Source organism: Glandiceps talaboti, chromosome 14 (assembly GCF_964340395.1).
Source record: "Glandiceps talaboti chromosome 14, keGlaTala1.1, whole genome shotgun sequence".
NCBI lineage: Eukaryota > Metazoa > Hemichordata > Enteropneusta > Spengelidae > Glandiceps > Glandiceps talaboti.
Window position 1 is genome coordinate 10,611,571 of NC_135562.1, and position 20,989 is coordinate 10,632,559.

Consider the following 20,989-nt stretch of genomic DNA (forward strand, 5'->3'; position numbering starts at 1 on the left):
TGAACACTGTTACCATAGCGATAAATAATAGCTGACATGTCCCAGTACTTTTATTGCGTATTAGTATTTATAAATACTTATTTCAGGTATAAACACATAATTGATTGTGATGATGATTTGGTCATGGGGTTGTATTATTGCTTTGAGATTGTCTTCTTTCATATATATATGCTAAATAAGAATTAATATTTTAACAAATCTAAGGTCAAATTTTGCACTAAACATGCTGGAGAATTGCAGTCCATGTGAGCAATACTGAAATCAGTTTTGGCAAGTCACTGACAATATATAATGGACATGTAACAGTGCCCTCTACAGGCAGGATTGATGCATTGCACAACCATTGATTATAATTAGATTATATCTGTTGTGATTCAATGTTAAAACCAATTCAAATTAAATATAGCATTTTCTTTATCTTTGGACACTTCCATAAATAAAATGATATAAAACTCCATACTGACGAAAAACCTAACTGAGGACATCTCCTTTCTACTGTACTTTACTTCAGCTTTCAAGTTTCATCTTCAAGGTTAAGTCGTTATTATTCTTTCAAAAATACTCACATCTTTAAACAATTTGACAGGAGAACCAATTGCCTTTTCCTGTTCTAAGTAAGTCTGCCATGAAAATCCCTTCTTCTTTGCTGCAAGGACACAAGTTAAATATTAGTTATACATTTTAGATGTCATCTAACAACAGCGCCCTCTGTGTCAGGTGAGAGCACAGTCAATACATACTTCATTCTACTACTAGGATTACAGGCAAATATGACCCTATCAACTCAATATGGCCACTATAATGTGTATTGACAGATGTACATACACTAAAGCGTATATTGTGTCCTTTTTTAAGCTCATTATCAAAAAATAACATTGTATATCTGAATGACAGGATTATAAACTTACTATATTTCAGTCCAGTTTTATCACCAATTTTATAGTCTTCATCTTTACCATCACGACTAACTCGGATTTTCATTTTGAGATCGCCATGTCTCTCCTGTAATAGCAAGACAAAATATTTCACACATGACATTTTGAACTGCTCCTCAAGTTGACTTCAATTTGTAACTACACCTACTTGAGTAGATATTCCCATCTGGTGACATCTTGATGTGATTTTTAATGTACTTTTAATGCTTACAGAGAGATTCGTTGTTGTTGTTTGTGTTCTACCTTGTGGTATAAGTGACAGCAATGTTGAACACAAACAGCAAATCGTTGTCATTTTGTGTTCCAACACAACAAAATATTTTCTTTAACCAAGCCACCATTATATTTTGACTGTCCTGAGAATAGAAACAAAATGTTGACAGGAAATACCGCCTTACCTCCTCGCCTACTTTGTGACCAATCTTCCTCTTTTTGTGCTTCTTGAGATGTAAGATACTTGTGATGGTAGTCTTCTTTTCTCCATCCTTCTTTGCTAGTCCTTGTCTGTAGCAAAACAATGAGATTAGGATATTGCTTTATTTCCATGGTAACCAAAATATTTTGTGGGTTCAGTTAACTTTACATTTTTTTTTTTTTTTTTTTTTTTTTTGGGGGGGGGGGGGCATGATTAGACGATTACATTCACATTTAGACTGTTTATACAAACAATTTTTTGTTGCAAATTTCTGGCTTATCTAAGGAATGTACCATAACAAAGCCTTCTTGGAAAACTAGAGATCCTAGAGATCAATGTGCTTTATTGTAAACTTTGGAATATAATTAAAAGTGGCACAGTCTGTAAACTGAGACCCCATTTCAGTTCATGTCAGTACAAGAATGTACACATTAACACTTCATCTCAATCATTCACACAGAATGATTGAGATGGCTGTCAGTATATGTACAGGAGGACCTCTTGGCCAATAAAGTTACACAGGATTGACTTACTTGTTGGCAAATAAGGCTACACAGGATTGACTACAAAATCTTCCCGATTTACAAAATTCTGATTGCAGACCATAGCGACCACAGTTGTCACAGCAACAAATTAATTCTCCATCTGTCATAGCTACAATCAAAACAAATAAATTGATCAGTATTTTTTATACATGAAATTACACGGCAATTATAGATATACACATGAAATGAACATACATGCAACTACTTGTTATGCTAAGATTTCATGTTTTATGTACACATGAAATGAACATACATGTACCTACTTACTTGTTATGCTAAGATTTCATGTTTTATGTACACATGAAATGAACATACATGTACCTACTTACTTTTTGATAAGATTTCATGTTTTATGTACACATGAAATGAACATACATGTGCCTACTTACTTGTTATGCTAAGATTTCATGTTTTATGTACACATGAAATGAACATACATGTACCTACTTACTTTTTGATAAGATTTCATGTTTTATGTACACATGAAATGAACATACATGTAACTACTTACTTTTTGATATGATTTCATATTTTATGTACACATGAAATGAACATACATGTACCTACTTGTTATGCTAAGATTTCATGTTTTTTGTACACATGAAATGAACATAGATGCAACTACTTGTTATGCTAAGATTTCATATTTTATGTACAAATGAAATGAACATACATGTACCTACTTACTTGTTATGCTAAGATTTCATGTTTTATGTACACATGAAATGAACATACATGCAACTACTTGTTATGCTAAGATTTCATGTTTTTTGTACACATGAAATGAACATACATGTACCTACTTACAATGTACTTTTTTGACATTTCATGTTTTATGTACACATGAAATGAATATACATGTTCACTACTTACTTTTTATGATAAGATTTGGAGTTTGTTGTCGACTGGTGCTGAGAACTGTTGCTACAGTTGCAGTAGATCCTGCAGTATGAGTTGTAACACTAGGTCCTGCAGGCACTGTAGAAGTAGTAGTGGCAGTACCAGTGATTGCAGAGATGGAGGTCAATGGTGGCATGATTGGTAGACTCACTGACGCCACTGACCCTGATTGGTTGTCACTACTAACTGTTGCTGCTGATGATGTACTTGGTGATGACACCATAGTCTGGTTGTCATTGGTTACAGTCATCACAGATTCCCCTCCATCTGTTTCTACTGTACTCACTATCTCCAACGCACCAAATTCATTCATCTTGAACTAATAAGCAAAGAATGTACAACAACTTGTCTTTTCATAACTATGCATCAAATACATATTTTATAACAATTCCTGTCACATTTATATGAAGAACAATTCCTAGTATTTATATATAGTACGTAGTTGCTAAGTGACCAACTTACATAAGATGTGGTTGCTAGGTGAACAACCCTCATAGGATGTGGTTGTTAAGTGACAAACTTAGGGATAGTGAATAGCAGGATGGAGTTATTAGTTTACTGTAAGATATGTTGTGTTGTTCATCCCTATCAGGCTTCTAAACTACAGTTGTTAAGTGACCAACTTACACAGGATGTTGTTGCTAGGTAACAAGATTGCTAGGTGACCATTGAACTTTTATTATTATTATTATTATTATTATTATTATTATTATTATTATTATTGTTATTATTGACATTATTCAATCTCATAAATTATTGAGCCATACACTCTTCTTACACAACATCGAAAAAACTTACCTGTAGGTTACTTCCTGGCAATGTTGCAATACCATCTTTCCATTCCATCATTGAAAATGTATCAAAATTATCACCACTGTCCTCATCATTATTCTCCGTTTTGTCTTCTTTGTTTTCAATTTTATCACTGGGCTTCTCTTTCTCGACTACCTTTTCTTTCTCAGCTGTCTTCTTCTCTATCACCTTCACCTTTTCTTCTGTCATTTTCTTGGGTTCAGGGCCTTTCTTTTCAGATGTGTCCATGGGAATGCAATCTTTCCTTTCATGAAGTTTTGTGTCAGGTTGTTTTAAGGTAACTTGCACCTTTTTCTGACTTTCCTGTACTGCTATCTTAGGAACATCTTTACTTTTTGGCTCTGTTGGTAAACCAAGAACACAGATATCAACACTAAAATAAAACATTCTGAAGTGAATTGTACACTTTCAAGTCAGTACAGAAACGTTCTCACATAATGCAAAGGGTTGAGTTGTAGCTCCAATTTTTTTTAGTAATAATATTTTATTCTTCAATATTTTTCCTTGTTCAGCCACGGAAAATACAAGTAGTAAGGTGCCTTGTCTACGACTCGTAACGACAAAAACCTTAGGTCACAAGCAGTTTCAGTCTGAATGAAGACAAATATTGGGGCATAATATACTTATACTTCCTCAGGGAAAAATAATTGCATTTACGAGCATTTTGACTTATATTTCAAGGAACACAGAATCAGTAATGTAGATACAAGTTGTTGTGACATAGAATGGCCAGGGTATATAGTTCCTTTCAAAGACATAATCTTGGCTTTAGTGTGGTATTATGTGTTTTATTACAACATTCTTATAACTTTTCCTTCTGCATTTCACAAGTACTCTACTGAAATACAATTTACACTAAAAGTAGCATGTCAATGCACCTGGTATGAAAATGAACCGCAGAGAAAACACAAAGTATCTGGTTTAGTAAATTCATCCCCGATATAACTAATATCATATTTAAAACTACATTGCAGTCCTTTCGTAATTCTCAACAACTTGGCAAAATTGTGCAGGGTGGTGTACCAACAACTTGGCAAAACTGTGCAGGGTGGTGTACCAACAACTTGGCAAAACTGTGCAGGGTGGTGTACCAACAACTTGGCAAAATTGTGCAGGGTGGTGTACCAACAACTTGACAAATCTGTGCAGGGTGGTGTACCAACAACTTGGCAAAACTGTGCAGGGTGGTAAACCAACAACTTGGCAAAATTGTGCAGGGTGGTGAACCAACAACTTGGCAAAACTGTGCAGGGTGGTGAACCAACAACTTGGCAAAACTGTGCAGGGTGGTGTACCAACAACTTGGCAAAACTGTGCAGGGTGGTGAACCAACAACTTGACAAAATTGTGCAGGGTGGTGTACCAACAACTTGACAAAACTGTGCAGTTTGGTGTACCAACAACTTGACAAAATTGTGCAGGGTGGTGTACCAACAACTTGACAAAATTGTGCAGGGTGGTGAACCAACAACTTGGCAAAACTGTGCAGGGTGGTGAACCAACAACTTGGCAAAACTGTGCAGGGTGGTGTACCAACAACTTGGCAAAACTGTGCAGGGTGGTGTACCAACAACTTGGCAAAATTGTGCAGGGTGGTGTACCAACAACTTGGCAAAATTGTGCAGGGTGGTGTACCAACAACTTGACAAAACTGTGCAGGGTGGTGAACCAACAACTTGGCAAAATTGTGCAGGGTGGTGTACCAACAACTTGGCAAAATTGTGCAGGGTGGTGTACCAACAACTTGGCAAAACTGTGCAGGGTGGTGTACCAACAACTTGACAAAACTGTGCAGGGTGGTGAACCAACAACTTGGCAAAATTGTGCAGGGTGGTGTACCAACAACTTGACAAAACTGTGCAGGGTGGTGAACCAACAACTTGACAAAACTGTGCAGTTTGGTGTACCAACAACTTGGCAAAACTGTGCAGTTTGGTGAACCAACAACTTGACAAAACTGTGCAGTTTGGTGTACCAACAACTTGGCAAAACTGTGCAGTTTGGTGAACCAACAACTTGACAAAACTGTGCAGTTTGGTGTACCAACAACTTGGCAAAACTGTGCAGTTTGGTGTACCAACAACTTGACAAAACTGTGCAGTTTGGTGAACCAACAACTTGACAAAACTGTGCAGTTTGGTGTACCAACAACTTGGCAAAACTGTGCAGTTTGGTGAACCAACAACTTGACAAAACTGTGCAGTTTGGTGTACCAACAACTTGGCAAAACTGTGCAGTTTGGTGTACCAACAACTTGGCAAAACTGTGCAGTTTGGTGTACCAACAACTTGACAAAACTGTGCAGTTTGGTGTACCAACAACTTGGCAAAACTGTGCAGTTTGGTGTACCAACAACTTGGCAAAACTGTGCAGTTTGGTGTACCAACAACTTGGCAAAACTGTGCAGTTTGGTGTACCAACAACTTGGCAAAATTGTGCAGTTTGGTGTACCAACAACTTGGCAAAATTGTGCAGTTTGGTGTACCAACAACTTGGCAAAACTGTGCAGTTTGGTGTACCAACAACTTGGCAAAACTGTGCAGTTTGGTGTACCAACAACTTGGCAAAACTGTGCAGTTTGGTGTACCAACAACTTGGCAAAACTGTGCAGTTTGGTGTACCAACAACTTGGCAAAACTGTGCAGTTTGGTGTACCAACAACTTGGCAAAACTGTGCAGTTTGGTATACCAACAACTTGGCAAAACTGTGCAGTTTGGTGTACCAACAACTTGGCAAAACTGTGCAGTTTGGTATACCAACAACTTGGCAAAACTGTGCAGTTTGGTGTACCAACAACTTGGCAAAACTGTGCAGTTTGGTGTACCAACAACTTGGCAAAATTGTGCAGTTTGGTGTACCAACAACTTGACAAATCTGTGCAGGGTGGTGTACCAACAACTTGGCAAAACCATGCAGAGTGGTAAACCAACAACTTGGCAAAACTATGCTGGGTGGTAAACCAACAATGAAATGTGTAAACTGAACACAGTAAAAACTGGCAATTCTAAAAAACTCAGTTACAGTGTTGTTCTACAATAAGCCATCATATTAAGCTTAATCTATCTAAAACAAAACAGTAGTTTTAGCAGAATTTCAGTTTAGCACAAAAGACGTCTCTGCTATAAAATATTGATGACATTTTCACAGTACCTTCAGTGACATCTCCATTAGACAGAACTATCTTCTCATTACTACCAATAGCCTTTGCTGTTACATTCTCCTTTTGACCAATAGCCTTTGTTGTTACATTCTCCTTTTGACCAATAGGTACTGTTGTTACATTCTCCTTTTGACCAATAGGTACTGTTGTTACATTCTCCTTTTGACCAATAGCTGCTGTTGTTACATTCTCCTTTTTACCAATAGCTGCTGTTGTTACATTCTCCTTTTGACCAATAGGTACTGTTGTTACATTCTCCTTTTTACCAATAGCTGCTGTTGTTACATTCTCCTGTTTACAAATCGCTACTGTTGTTACATTCTCCTTTTTACCAATAGCAACTGTTGTTACATTCTCCTTTTTACCAATAGCTGCTGTTGTTACATTCTCCTTACGACCAATAGCTGCTGCTGTTACGTTCTCCTTACGACCAATAGCCTCTGTTGTTGTGTTTTCATTCTCATCTTCCAACTTGGCTTTTTTCACAGGTGGACCCTCTAAGCTACTGTCTGTAACTACACTTACTGTTGCCATGGTGATTGATCTCTAGATTTAGTATAGACCACTTAACTCTATGTAAATCTGTAAAAATAAAAGTATAGAAAAGAAATGAATAATTAATAATTCAATTTTCCTCCAGACAAAATGTTCTCTTGGCCGCCATGATTAATATCTCAATACATTTTATCATATTTGCTCAATTATTGGATTAAATTAATTATTTGTAAAACATTTGTTTTCTGAATAATAGCTCTTCTAATCAGCTGGTTAGGCCTAATAAAAAAATTTCTCTGGTTCCAATTACGCTCAATTTTAGAATAGGTGGAATAGGTAGATTTTTTATTTTATTTTCTTTTAATTTTTTTTTCATGTGTGAGTGTCTAGTTCAGGTTTTCCATTGTTTTCCAAATGGTCTCTGAATTATCTATTTCTTCCTATCAGATGTACAGCCATTACAGATTGGAAGAACAGTTTTATATTGTCTTTTTAAGAAAGTTGATGTCAGTTTCCACAGCCAAACTTCAAAATTTTTGCGATTTTATTATTTTTTTCTCGAAAAAGTAAAAAAAATGTTTAAGGTCGGCAGTGAAAAGCTAGGTTAAAAACAGTTTGGTATCCAGAACCAAACAAATATTTTTTTAGGCCTTATCATTAGCAATGAATGTAGTGACATCCATGGATTGGTTAATACAATAACAGATGTTACCAATATAAACATTATTTGTTTTAAACAGAATTTTATATTTTCCATTCTATAACAATTATCAATACACATCACTATATTTTTCGAAATTAAAAGTGGTCCTTTCAAGAAGCATTTTGTGTATAATATCAATACAAGGTAGGTACATTGTAAAATCTACCTGAGTTCACAAGCCATAAACTGGGCTTAGCAAAAATTATGATTCACTGTGTTACTTGGGAATTAATGCTATTTTCATTTGATTTGCATTCCCTTTATGTGACTGAGATTCCCAAACCTTGCCAAACACAGCAAGAAACTAATACACATGTGTAAACTACCACAAATTCATGTGTACATGTGATACTGTGAAACAGTTATGTTCTTGTCTAAGGTTTCAGACAAATTGTATGAGTAATTCTCTCTACCGACAATACCATTTTATCTCATACTAGAGGGTCAAAATAGAACAAGAAGGTTGACTTATTCTCAGTGCATGCAATATACCATTTTATCTCATACTAGAGGGTCAAAATAGAACAAGAAGGTTGACTTCCTCTCGATACATGCAATATACCATTTTACCTCATACTAGAGGGTCAAAATAGAACAAGAAGGTTGACTTCCTCTCAGTACATACAATAGACCATTTTACTTCATACTAGATGGTCAAAATAGAACAAGAAGGTTGACTTCCTCTCCATACATGCAATATACCATTTTACCTCATACCAGAGGGTCAAAATAGAACAAGAAGGTTGACTTCCTCTCCATACATGCAATATACCATTTTACCTCATACTAGAGGGTCAAAATAGAACAAGAAGGTTGACTTCCTCTCCATACATGCAATATACCATTTTATCTCATACTAGAGGGTCAAAATAGAACAAGAAGGTTGACTTACTCTCAGTACATGCAATATACCATTTTATCTCATACTAGAGGGTCAAAATAGAACAAGAAGGTTGACTTCCTCTCGATACATGCAATATACCATTTTACCTCATACTAGAGGGTCAAAATAGAACAAGAAGGTTGACTTCCTCTCAGTACATGCAATATACCATTTTACTTGATGCTAGAGGGTCAAAATAGAACAAGAAGATCAACTTCTTCTCATGCATGCCTATAGTAATGTATGTGAAGTGCAATGGAGTGGAAGTTATTATGTCAACCACGAAATCAAATGTTCATTATTTTTATGATGCACCTAGGCAGTAATATTTTATTTCAAGTACCAAGAATTGCCACAACTCATTTAGTTAGCATTGATGGACTATGTTTCTGTACATTATGAAACACCATTCAATTTTAACCCATACCACTATAAATCATTAGCGTAAGGTGTATATCTAAACAATTTAAAACTCTTTGTAGAATGTGTATAGTTTGTTAAACTATCAATACTATATGTATCAAATAAATGTATTACATTTTCAAAAAGTTTACAATATACTAAATGTTCACTAATTTATAATGTGTGGTGTGTGATCCCAAACACCTACCTTCAAAACTTTGTTTAGGCCACCATAAAGACATAAAATTTTTGTGATAACTGATAACGATTATTTCAATGTTATAAATCAAATGTATACTTCTATATTATCCTTAATAATTCATCAAGTCCTGTAAAATATAGTTCTTTTATGACAACCAAGAGTTCCAATTACTTACAGGTAGTGTGCCCTCTAGTGATAGCCAAATTTTGTTGTTGTGAGTAAAAATAAGAAAACGGGCATTTCTTGTTAGTCACCACATAGTAAGAGATAGGAGAACACCAAATTTTGGTGTCACTAGAAATTGTGTGCATCACTGGCATGTCAAATTGGGGTAGAGGGCACACTGCTTAGGCCTAAAAAAATTAATTGTTTGGTTCCAGTTACTCTACCCCCACCTAGCTTTTCACTGCCGACCCTAAACTTTTTTTACATATCCGAGGAAAAAAAAATAAAATCGCAAAAATTGTGAAGTCTAACAAGAAATAGTGGATGCGGAAACTGACATCAACTTAAAACGACAAATAAAACGATTCTTCCAATCTGTAATGGCTGCACAGAAGAAATAAACAACACAGAGACCATTTGGAAAACAATGGAAAACTTGAACTAGAATCTACCTACCCCACTTATTTTAACATTGAGTGTCATTGGAAACTCACAATTTTTTTTATTGTTAGGCCTTACGGGTAACATTTTGTCTGCCATTTCCTGGCTTTACCACTAGGTGGATAGTTTGACAAAGCCCCATCGACCTGAACAAACGAAACATTGCTCCTATTAGTCCTAAGTAATTAGAACCCCAAGCTGTAGTACAAGAACTAATTACTGTTCTTTTTCACAAGATGCAATGATCAGTTTTTTCAACTACTTAGATATCCTATAAGGTTCAATATACAGTGAGTGTAATATGGTTTTGGGATTTGATTATCAAGGCTCCTAGCTTCCTTTATTTTAAATTATTATCACAAAGATACATATTGAAAACTACAGTATAAACTATAGATATGGAAATAGCCTTCAACTAACTTAACCTTGTTCATTGAGTTAATTTTTTTTACACTACGTTAAGGCTATTTTCAAACTTATCATTGCACTTCAATTTTTCATTTTTCAATTTCATAAATTGCATAATTCAATGTTCACTAACTTGCTGGGTATGATAATTCCAATTCAAATGAAGTACACAGTGAAACGCTTTGCAATACTGTAAAATGTTCAGTAAACCCACAATATTAAATGTAACTTCTTTGGATTTTGGTTGAATTTTTCAACAAATCACACGTTTTAATGTTCACTTAATTTAACTAATAATAAGACCTACTGAAAAAGAATTGTGTGGTTCTGATTACATTCAATTTTAAAATAGGTGGGGTAGGTAGATTTTATATTTTATTTTATTATATTATTTTTTTCATGTGGGAGTGTCTAGTTCAGGTTTTCCATTATTTTCCAAATGGTCTCTGTGTTGTTTATTTCTTCCTATCAGAGGTACAGCCATTACAGATTGGAAGAATAGTTTTATATTGTCTTTTTAAGTTGATGTCAGTTTCCACACCCACTATTTCTTGTGAAACTTCATGATTTTCATGATTTTATTATTATTTTTCCTCGAATACGTAAAAAAAGTTTAGGGTCAGCGTGAAAAACTAGGTGGTGTTGGGTAACCAGAACCAAACAACTTTTTTTATTTTATTTGGCCTAATGTAAGATTAAAATTCAAGTGAGATGTGTTAATGACACACACACCCTTTGTAATACTGTAGAATGCTGCTGAATAAACCAACGATATATACACTACCTTGCTACATGTTTTTTGAGTCAATTCTAGCATCATCCTCTAAAAGTCTAATCCAATGTCGATTCTCTCATGTGTGAACTAAGGGAAACTTGTCTACAACAAAAGTTCATTGACCTTCAACAAAACTATCCATAAAACACAAAATGTGCCTTATTGCCTTAGTTTTAATATTTCATACTAATATTCATTTTTCATGTTTTTCAACCCAATATAAAGAACTCCAATTCAAATTGCTTATCTTCAAAATTATTTTATCACTATAGTTTTTTTTCAAGATAGATTCAAAATTTTAGTGTAATAGTTAAATTGAATACATTTTGCACGAGAACAATGTCACTTTGTTGAAAAAATATACAATTTTCTTTACGTATTTATTTAAAGTTTATCTTTATGTTCCCATTTGACGTTTTTATGAGGATGGCAAAACCATGTACAAGGTGATATGAATTGTAAAATTGTTTTCATCCGTTGAAATGTTGTACACAATACCTTCCCTATTCCGGAACCTCTTCACAGAAATGGAAGAAATTTACTGAGCCAACAATTTTCGAAAATAATCATAAAAATCAATTTTTTCAAATGAAAATATTTATATCACATAATCATTAGGATAATATGCATGATTCAAATCTAAAAATAACTAAAAATATGCCAAATAAATTTTTGGTGGGAAAAAAATTGGTACGACAATAATGAATCAAGATTTTCTGCTGTTCTGTTGTAACATCGTAACATACAAATATATTTTGCATGTAGCCTGTACAAAGAAGGAAAAAATTATAGTTCTATTATAAAACACTTCGACAATATTTTTTAATAAAACATGGAGAAAGGCTAAGTTGATCAATATGGTTTCACAAATTGGAAAGCAAGCACAAAAGCATAATGAACAAATGTTATAAACTAATTACCACCATTATTCATCATGTTCATGTTATTTCACTATTTTAGGAATACTTTCTATAATCTTGCTGTTTTTCAGTTATTTTTTATTCGATAAAATTGTCATCTACTTACATTTGAGATTTTATGGCTGGCTCTATGTATATGTTGTAGTTAATAAAATAATGTTCATCACTTTTAGGTACTTAGAATTACCAAGAAAACCAATATTTCTCATGATAGTGATTTGATAAAAATTTACAATTTTTCATAAATTTTTGTCACATAGCAACTTATTTCACTTTGGTTTTGATTCACTGGAATAAACACTATAAATTATTGTGAAACTCTTAGTTTTTAAGTATGAACTTGTACACAAATCTTGGTAACAAATTCAGCTACCATTACTCGACAAATTATTTGATCAAAATTCTTTTTTTTTCTGAAATTTTTGTCACATGACAACTTTATTTTTGTCTGGATTTACAGAAATACTGATTATCGGTAAATTTTTATCAAAATATTTGCCTAATAGTAAGAACTTTTGCAAAAAAATTGGCAAAATTTCTGACTCCATATGTCTGGGGGTGAAAGGTAAAATGTTCAATGTATGAGACAAATAACCAAGTCAATATGTCAATGAGCCGACACTACAATGTTACCAGTATAAATCATGCAATCCAACACTCAGCATAGGGAAAATTCTAGAACAGTATATTTTAAAAGTATGATGGAATAAAAGTGTTGGACATTTTATTTTGTATTTGATCTGATCTGTTCTAAGAATCTCAGTAATTTCATTTTTCTTTAACTGATTTGATATGAAGTCTTATCACTCATATGTATTACTCACTAACATGTAGTTAGCAAAATAGAAACACAGAAAGAAAACTAATTCTTGGGTTGTTTTCACAGCAAACGACTTTAACATTTTTTTTTTTGGGGGGGGGGGGATAAATGGAGTGAGAATGCTGCAGGTGGCTTTATTACATAGTGTACAAATGTATGTGAATTTTTGTAAATACCTAGATATACATACAGCTTGTCCATTTTGTAGTGTATGTCTTTTGTAAACACAAGAAATACAACAGGTCACTTTTATAGTTTACAATTTTTTCTATTTTTATAAAATAAGTCTTTGGTGAACACCAAGACATGTTCAGTCAATTTTGCAGTGTACGTTTTTTCCAATTTTTCTAACCAAAGTCTATTTTGCAATATACGTTTATTCCAATTTTTCTAAACGAAGTGTATAGACTACACAGATTGGACTACATTTGTATATTTCATAGCAAGTTTATTTTTTGTCTATCTAGCGTGATTTGTAGACTTTAAATAAAAGTCCTTCATTTTCTTAGGATTACAATATCCGTCTAGTTCCAGGGTATGATTTACAATTCTATTTAATTTATCAACAATGTGCAACGATAGCATATCAAAATCATATAATTATTTTTATAAAATATACTGGTACAGATTTTCTGATCATTTTTTCCCCTTTTTTTTGGTGTTTATTGTAAATATGTTGAGAGCTGTAGTCTGCAGGTGGTAATCAGTCATGTTGCCAAGAAATGAATGCACAAAAATTGTTTCAACATTTTTCTTTCTGATTTTCAAAAAATTCCTATCAGCATGTTTCTTCCTTAGTACTTGGCCATGTTGTTCTCATAATACATGTGTACATGTATCTACAAAGCTGTATCAAAAATACAGTGGTTAAAGAATTGTGGTTTAAGAATTCATTATTTTGTCTCCAGTCTCTGTGTTGTCGTACACTGTTTCGATACCGAGATTTGATGTCAGATTATTATCACAACACACACACACAACTCACTTTAACTGTAGATGACTAACCCTCTGGGGTCAAAATGTCTGCAAAATGGAGGACTATCGTCAACAGAACCATAGTAGCTTTTAGTGATTTTAGACTTCCAATCACACATGGAGAAGTGAACTCAAATTATTCAGTATTTCAACAGTCTGCTACACTTTTTACAACTCCGTTACTAAACAAACAGACAGAAAATTTCCAAATCAATCATATTTATTTTTAAAAAACACATATTTTGTCTAATTGTCTCTTACTAAATCCACATAACAGAAGTGAAAATATTGAATATTTCAAGGGTATACTTTTTATAACTCCAGTACAAAACAAACACGGAAATTTTCAAATTAATCATATTTAATTTTTTTTTAAATATAAATTTTGTCCAACCAGTGTTTCCTTTCTCTAAGAACTCACACTTTTATGCACAAGAGGAGAAGAAAAGCGAAATAACAATTTTGAACTATAAACAGAAAGAGAAATTTCAAAATCGTCATATTTATTCAAATTTATATTTTTGGTCATGATTTTTACAACTAGTTTAATGTTGAAAACAAGAAGTAATAAAATTTATTTAGTTCATTGCTTTTTTTAAAGTTTAATTGTGACTATTCTAGACTGGAAGGATACCAGCAACAGGGGAACAAATCTGTAAAAAAAATTAAATACTAAAGCTGTTTAATGTTAATTTGTTGTTTGACCTCCAGCACACATAGAAATTGTAGGAAAAATTCTTCTTTTCCTTTTCAATGAATTATATATATTTTGTTGGGAACGTTGGTAAATTGCTCCCAAGAAACCAGGTCAATTTTATCAACTGCCAGCAGATATTAAAAAATACACTTTATGTTGTAATATTGTAGCAAACCTTATTTTCAAAGCATTTTTGTTGAAAATAACACTTCAGTGGTTTGTTCAAAGTATTTATTTTAAAATGACCTTGATGAATTGTTGTTTTCATTCCAATTTTCCCAATTTCAATGTCGCTAAGTGCCAAATATTTAATTTATTTTTTTAATGTTTTTGTTAGAAGAATACTACATGTCGTCTAGTAAGTCATTTAATATTTTTAGATGTGGGAAAGTCACTTTCAGTCTATATTGACCTTGGGGAATGAATGTTTAGTTGGAGAACTTATATAATGTAAAGACATTCTTAAATTTCATGTAAACAAAACCATTACGAAAATGAAACATCAAAAATCATACCAGTTTTGAAAATGAAGCACCAAAGATCATATATAGAAACAAAAAACTACATTGTTATGCACATGAAGCGCCAAAGATCATACATAGAAACAAAGAAATTACATATTATGCAAATGAAGCACCAACGATCATACATAGAAACAAAGAAATTACACCAATTATGCAAATGAAGAACTAAAGATCAAATGTAGAAACAAAGAAATTAAATGTTATGCAAACGAAGCACCAAAGATCAAAAGTAGAAACAAAGAAATTAAATGTTATGCAAACGAAGCACCAAAGATCAAAAGTAGAAACAAAGAAATTACATGTTTAAATTAATAATTAATATGCAAATGAAAACCAAATATCATATATACAATATAGAAACAAAGAAATGACATGTTATGCAAATGAAGCAAAGATCGTACGTAGAAACAAAGAAATTACACCAGTTATGCAAATGAAGAACCAAAGATCATACATTGAAACAAAGAATTTAAATGATATGCAAATGAAGTACCAAAGATCTAAAGGAGAAACAAAAAGAAATTATACCAAATCTCAAATGAATGTCTGATTGTTGTTAAAAAATAAATGCCAAATTCACTTCTCTTCTACTTTTTAAAAATAGAAATGACATGCATTATATACATAAAATAGAATTTTTAAAACATTTCTAATGCATTTTTAACATTTGAACTACACTTAAATTCCCCCTTTTCTAATACAGCCCATAACATTTCTGTGATATTTGTCTTTTATTCATGATCATCTCAATAATTCTGCTTTTTTTCAACAACATGCACAGAGACATTCATAATTTTTTCCAGGGATTGGCTCAGCCATTCCATTTTTCAAGCGGGTGAGAAGTGAGCCTGAGTTGGTGCATTCTACTTTGTATAAGGAGGCTGATAAAATTTGTTCTGGGGTTGGTTGGGGCATTCTATTTTTTTGGAGGTACATGCAGGTTGACATTTTCTTGGCTATCAGCACATTATGTAACAAGTCTCAATGTACTTCACAAAGCCACAAAGCAAAAAGAAAGATTCATAAGTGATACCCTAAATCAACAAACTAAGAAATCTCACTATCAAGCATGTTAACCCATTTCTTTTTGGGGGGCATATTATAAGTGAGGGTGTGATGCCCCCCCCCCCCCCCAACTGTGTACTCCCTCCTCTAACTTGTTATTACTATTATGGTCAAGTAACTACTACATGACAAGGTGAATGTCAATACATAACACTACACTTTAATATAGTGGGAGGGGGGGGGGGAGAACTCCCATAAGGGGAGGGTTCACTGGAATGGGGTATTTTTTTTGTGCTCAGTCAGAAGGTATGTAAAAGGGTATACTTTTCTGAGTCGGTAGATTTTGGAAAACCTAGACCAAATAGGCCGGTAGATTTTGCTTCAATTTTACCTCAGAATATTTCTATAATTTTCAAACTAATTCTTACAATTAATTGAGAGTAGAATTTCATTTTTCAAAAACATATTTTGATCACATTTTAGCTGTCAAACCATAGGTCTGTACATATCACGGTTGGTATGAGAAAGGGTCCCCTTTATTCAAATTACTGGGATGTGCGGTGTGACAAACAGTTCGTGTTTTGGAGGTCTTAGCAAAGCCTCCTCGTATTATTTCACACAGCTGCACCTGGGATTAAGTCATGTGACCAAAGTGTACGAGAAGGTAAAAGTTCACACACAGCTAATCAGTCATTTTGTAAGGGTACCATCAAATTGATGAAACTTTTTAATTAAAATACAGATGGTTTCGTTTATGCCTCAGTTACCATGGTTATCAGCCTTGCACTGAGTAGGAGACACTAATTAGCATAATTGTATCTCAAGTTCTCTCACTTTACTGTTCTCATATATGGAGTCATCCTATTAAGACAGAACCCTCCCTTTCCCATCCCACCCCTTCGAGTCTAAATTCACTACAATATACAAACTGTTTATACAATAAATGATCAACTTTCCTTTTATTTTTGGACAAAAGTAAATTTTCTACATCAAATATATGTCCAGTATTATTTTTTCTGGCCATCCTTCCATTCCATAGTCCATCTTGTCTGCCAATACTAAATGTGTGTTTGTGTGTGTGTGTGTGTGTGTGTGTGTGTGTGTGTGTGTGTCTGTGTTTGTGTGTGTGTGTATGTGTGTGTGTGTGTGTGTGTCTGTCTGTCTGTCTGTCTGTCTGTCTGTGCATCTATCCATCCAGGGGTAAACAAATCCACAGGTCCTGGGTCCGGGACTAGTGATTTTTTTGGGCGGACCACACAAATTTTACCTTGTCTGGTCCGTCGGACCAGTACCTTACTGTTAATAACTATGTTAAAAAGTCATCTGAATATACAGATTCATAGGCAAGGTTTAATGTTTCACATTAGCGGGACCTGGGCCCACTAATTCTTTCAACAGGACCACTGGATTTTTTAAGGCACTGGTCCGGGGACCACCAGTTTACACCAGTTCACAAAATGATTTGTTCAATCTAAGCTATACCATGATGAAGATAGATAAATATACATGTATTTGACCATGTAATTTTCCATATTTGGACATTACACATTCCATATTTGGACATACATGTACCATATTTGGGAAAGATGTAGTAAATCACTCTATAAAAATAGGACTTATGTCCTTTTACTGATTAAGAATACATAAGATATTTAAACATAATTTTTAAAAATAAAGTTGCAGAAATTCATAACGCTGGTATGTAATTTTACATTCAAAATAATTCATTTTACTACAATATACCATAATTATTCTAATTTCACATCATTTTATGCATGCCTGATTATCTACCTCATTAGCATGATAATTTGTCACATTAAATATATTCACGTAAATGACAAAACAAACTTGACCGAGAAGAATTCAATCAAGCGAAAACAAGCATAATTTTACTGCAAAGAAAACAATGTTACCTTTGCCGCTGGCTATGTAGAAAAAATGACAGTGATATTTCTGATCACTTGCAATGAACAATACATGAAATATCAATATTTATATTTCATACATCTAAACTGTCAGTAACATCAAAAGACTGTCTGGTCTATGAAAACTATGAAATTAAAATATACAAAGTGTTTGGTCAATGAAAAATATGAAATTAAAATATACAAAGTGTAGCTTAAATGACGATATAAAAATAGAAACAGATTTTCAAAATATTCTTTATACACAGATTTGTGAGGGCAGTTGACCAAAATAATATATTATGTATCAAAATTCAGCTAAAAAATTTAACTGCAATGATGTTTTCCCACAATCCACTGAGGAATAAATTTTTACAATAGTAATTATTTAAATAGAAAGGGTTCCATTTAAAGATCATATTTTTCTTAATTTTTATATTTTATAATTTGTTATCTAATTTGCAAACTAGGTTGATAAAAGTGGAAAAAAATTGTAAAATTAGAACCTCTGTTCCGTGTGTCCTCTAATGATAGTCAAATTTTGTTATTGAAAGTCAAAATGATAAAAACGCACATTTTTTGAGAGTTACCACATAGTATGAGATAGGAGATCACCAAATTTTGGTGTTTTGGTGTTCACTAGAAAATGTGTGTGTCAGTAGTGTGTCAAATTGGCTTGGAGAGCACACTGGTCACCACATAGTAAGAGATAGGGGAACACCAAATTTTGGTGCATAACTAGAAATTGTGTGTGTCAGTGGCATGTCAAATGACTTAGAGAACACACTGCCTCTGTTCCTAAATCACCTCCTGTTGTGATCTATTAAACACAGTCTAGTCATAATTATATCATATGTCACTGTATCAGGAAAGCTTTCTCGCGTCTATAACATTTTTTTTAGAGAATTTTGTCCTTTCCACTTTCTGTAAATTTGAATAAATCAAACTAAAATTTAACAAGCAGCTCAACTCATGATAATGACAGAGATAAATTTGACTTCTAAAAGTCAAGATTATTACCCAGAATGTCACGGTTTTTTTCTTCCTTTTTTTTTTCAGAGACACCAAATATTAAGTCAAATATCAAGTCTATCATTGTGTAGTTGGACTGAACTCTGCTGCATAACAAAACTAGCTCATACTGGGAAGAAAAAAAAACAGTTTTTCAGAAAGTTGACTCCTATAGTCACTCAGAATAGTATTGAAATAAATTTGGATAGATTTGATGCACTCAAAAAATTGTTCGACGACCCAAATATTGTTCTTTTTACTAAAATGAAAAGGCATCCAAAATGTTGCTTTGCAAAACACCTACAAATCCATACATGTTTTAATTTTCATGACGTGTTATTTATAGCCTTTTGAATTTATAGCTATCAAATTATTTTACTGATCGATGGCAACTTAAGCCCTAGCTGCTTTCTTTAATATTTTGCTATGGAAATAATATGCTGAGGTCTTGTTATATGGGTTAAATCATTTTACACTGTACATTATGACAGACAAGAGTTCATGCTACCCTAACCCTGCATCACCCAAAATGAACATTAGTTTGAAATTTAACAGTTGCCCAGAAATCACGCAGACAACTGTACAAAATATTGTATCTGCGTGTAGAGTATACCAACTAAGCATAATCCAGAACACATAGATTTCTAAACATAATGTATCTAGACTAACAAATTAGCAGTAGTCCATGGCACTACACATTGTAGCTAGACTACTAAATCAGCAGTAGTCCAGAACACACAGTTTTTAAACATTGTATCTAAACTAACAAATTAGCAGTAGTCCAGGACACATAGACTACTAAACATTGTATCTAGACTACCAAATTAGCAGTAGTCCAGGACACAGACCACTAAACATTGTATCTAGACTACCAAATTAGCAGTAGTCCAGGACACATAGACTACTAAACATTGTATCTAGACTACCAAATTAGCAGTAGTCCAGGACACAGACCACTAAACATTGTATCTAGACTACCAAATTAGCAGTAGTCCAGGACACATAGACTACTAAACATTGTATCTAGACTACCAAATTAGCAGTAGTCCAGGACACATAGACTACTAAATATTGTATCTAGACTACCAAATTAGCAGTAGTCCAGGATGCATATGTAGACTACTAAACACTGTACCTAGACTACCAATGGTTGCTCTGTTCCAATGGAAATCAACAGAAAATGAGTTGAAACAGTTTTCATGGCTAAATCTGAGAACCAAATGTTCAATTAAATTCAAGCCATCCCCCATCACATCCAATACAATGGTGTAAAAGACCACATTTTCTACTTCTTCCATGTATACTTAACTTGTAAAATAGTTCATTGACTTTTGTTGCCTGACACTCCTTTAATTAGCATATCTAAGGATACAGCCCTGTGTAAGAATTCAACATACACAATACAGGGAATTGTTGTAATATTGATTTACAATTCACTCACAAAATCTAACTCTTTTTGAACTTTGAAACTAAAGTAACTGCAACTAAAGAATAAAGATTGACAACAATAACTTGCACTGAAAATAGTTTGTGATGTTGTTTTGAAGTTAATTACAATGTCACCATATTCTACTAGTGCTTGCAATACTACCCTTCATCGAATCTTTCAGATCACTCTCAGAGACCACGTTGGCATCCAGACAAATGTCGACACAATCATGTTTTACAAAGTTTTTAACTCAATTATTACCAACAGGCAGAATTATTTCACAAATTTTACACATTTTCTTGCATTTACAATGATGCACGGTGACTCGGTACACGTGAACCTTGAAGCTAGCTGTGACAAAAGCAATGAAAAATTAGCCCATTAACTTTAAGCCAAGTTGCTGTGTCACTGCATGAATGAACTCGGAGATAGGAAATCCAAATTCACTATCCCCAGTCGCC

At 33.5% G+C, this 20,989-nt stretch overlaps 1 protein-coding gene across 1 annotated transcript in view; it reads right to left on the reverse strand.

Moving 5' to 3' along the window:
- LOC144445176 (lethal(3)malignant brain tumor-like protein 3) overlaps window positions 1-20,989 on the reverse strand; it is a 50,369-nt gene that overhangs the window by 12,874 nt on the left and 16,506 nt on the right. The window contains 7 exon segments of the mRNA XM_078134718.1: window positions 567-646; window positions 909-997; window positions 1,326-1,439; window positions 1,884-2,004; window positions 2,769-3,114; window positions 3,594-3,949; window positions 6,760-7,351. Of these exon segments, the coding sequence (XP_077990844.1) occupies window positions 567-646; window positions 909-997; window positions 1,326-1,439; window positions 1,884-2,004; window positions 2,769-3,114; window positions 3,594-3,949; window positions 6,760-7,303 (1,650 nt within the window). The 5' untranslated portion in view covers window positions 7,304-7,351.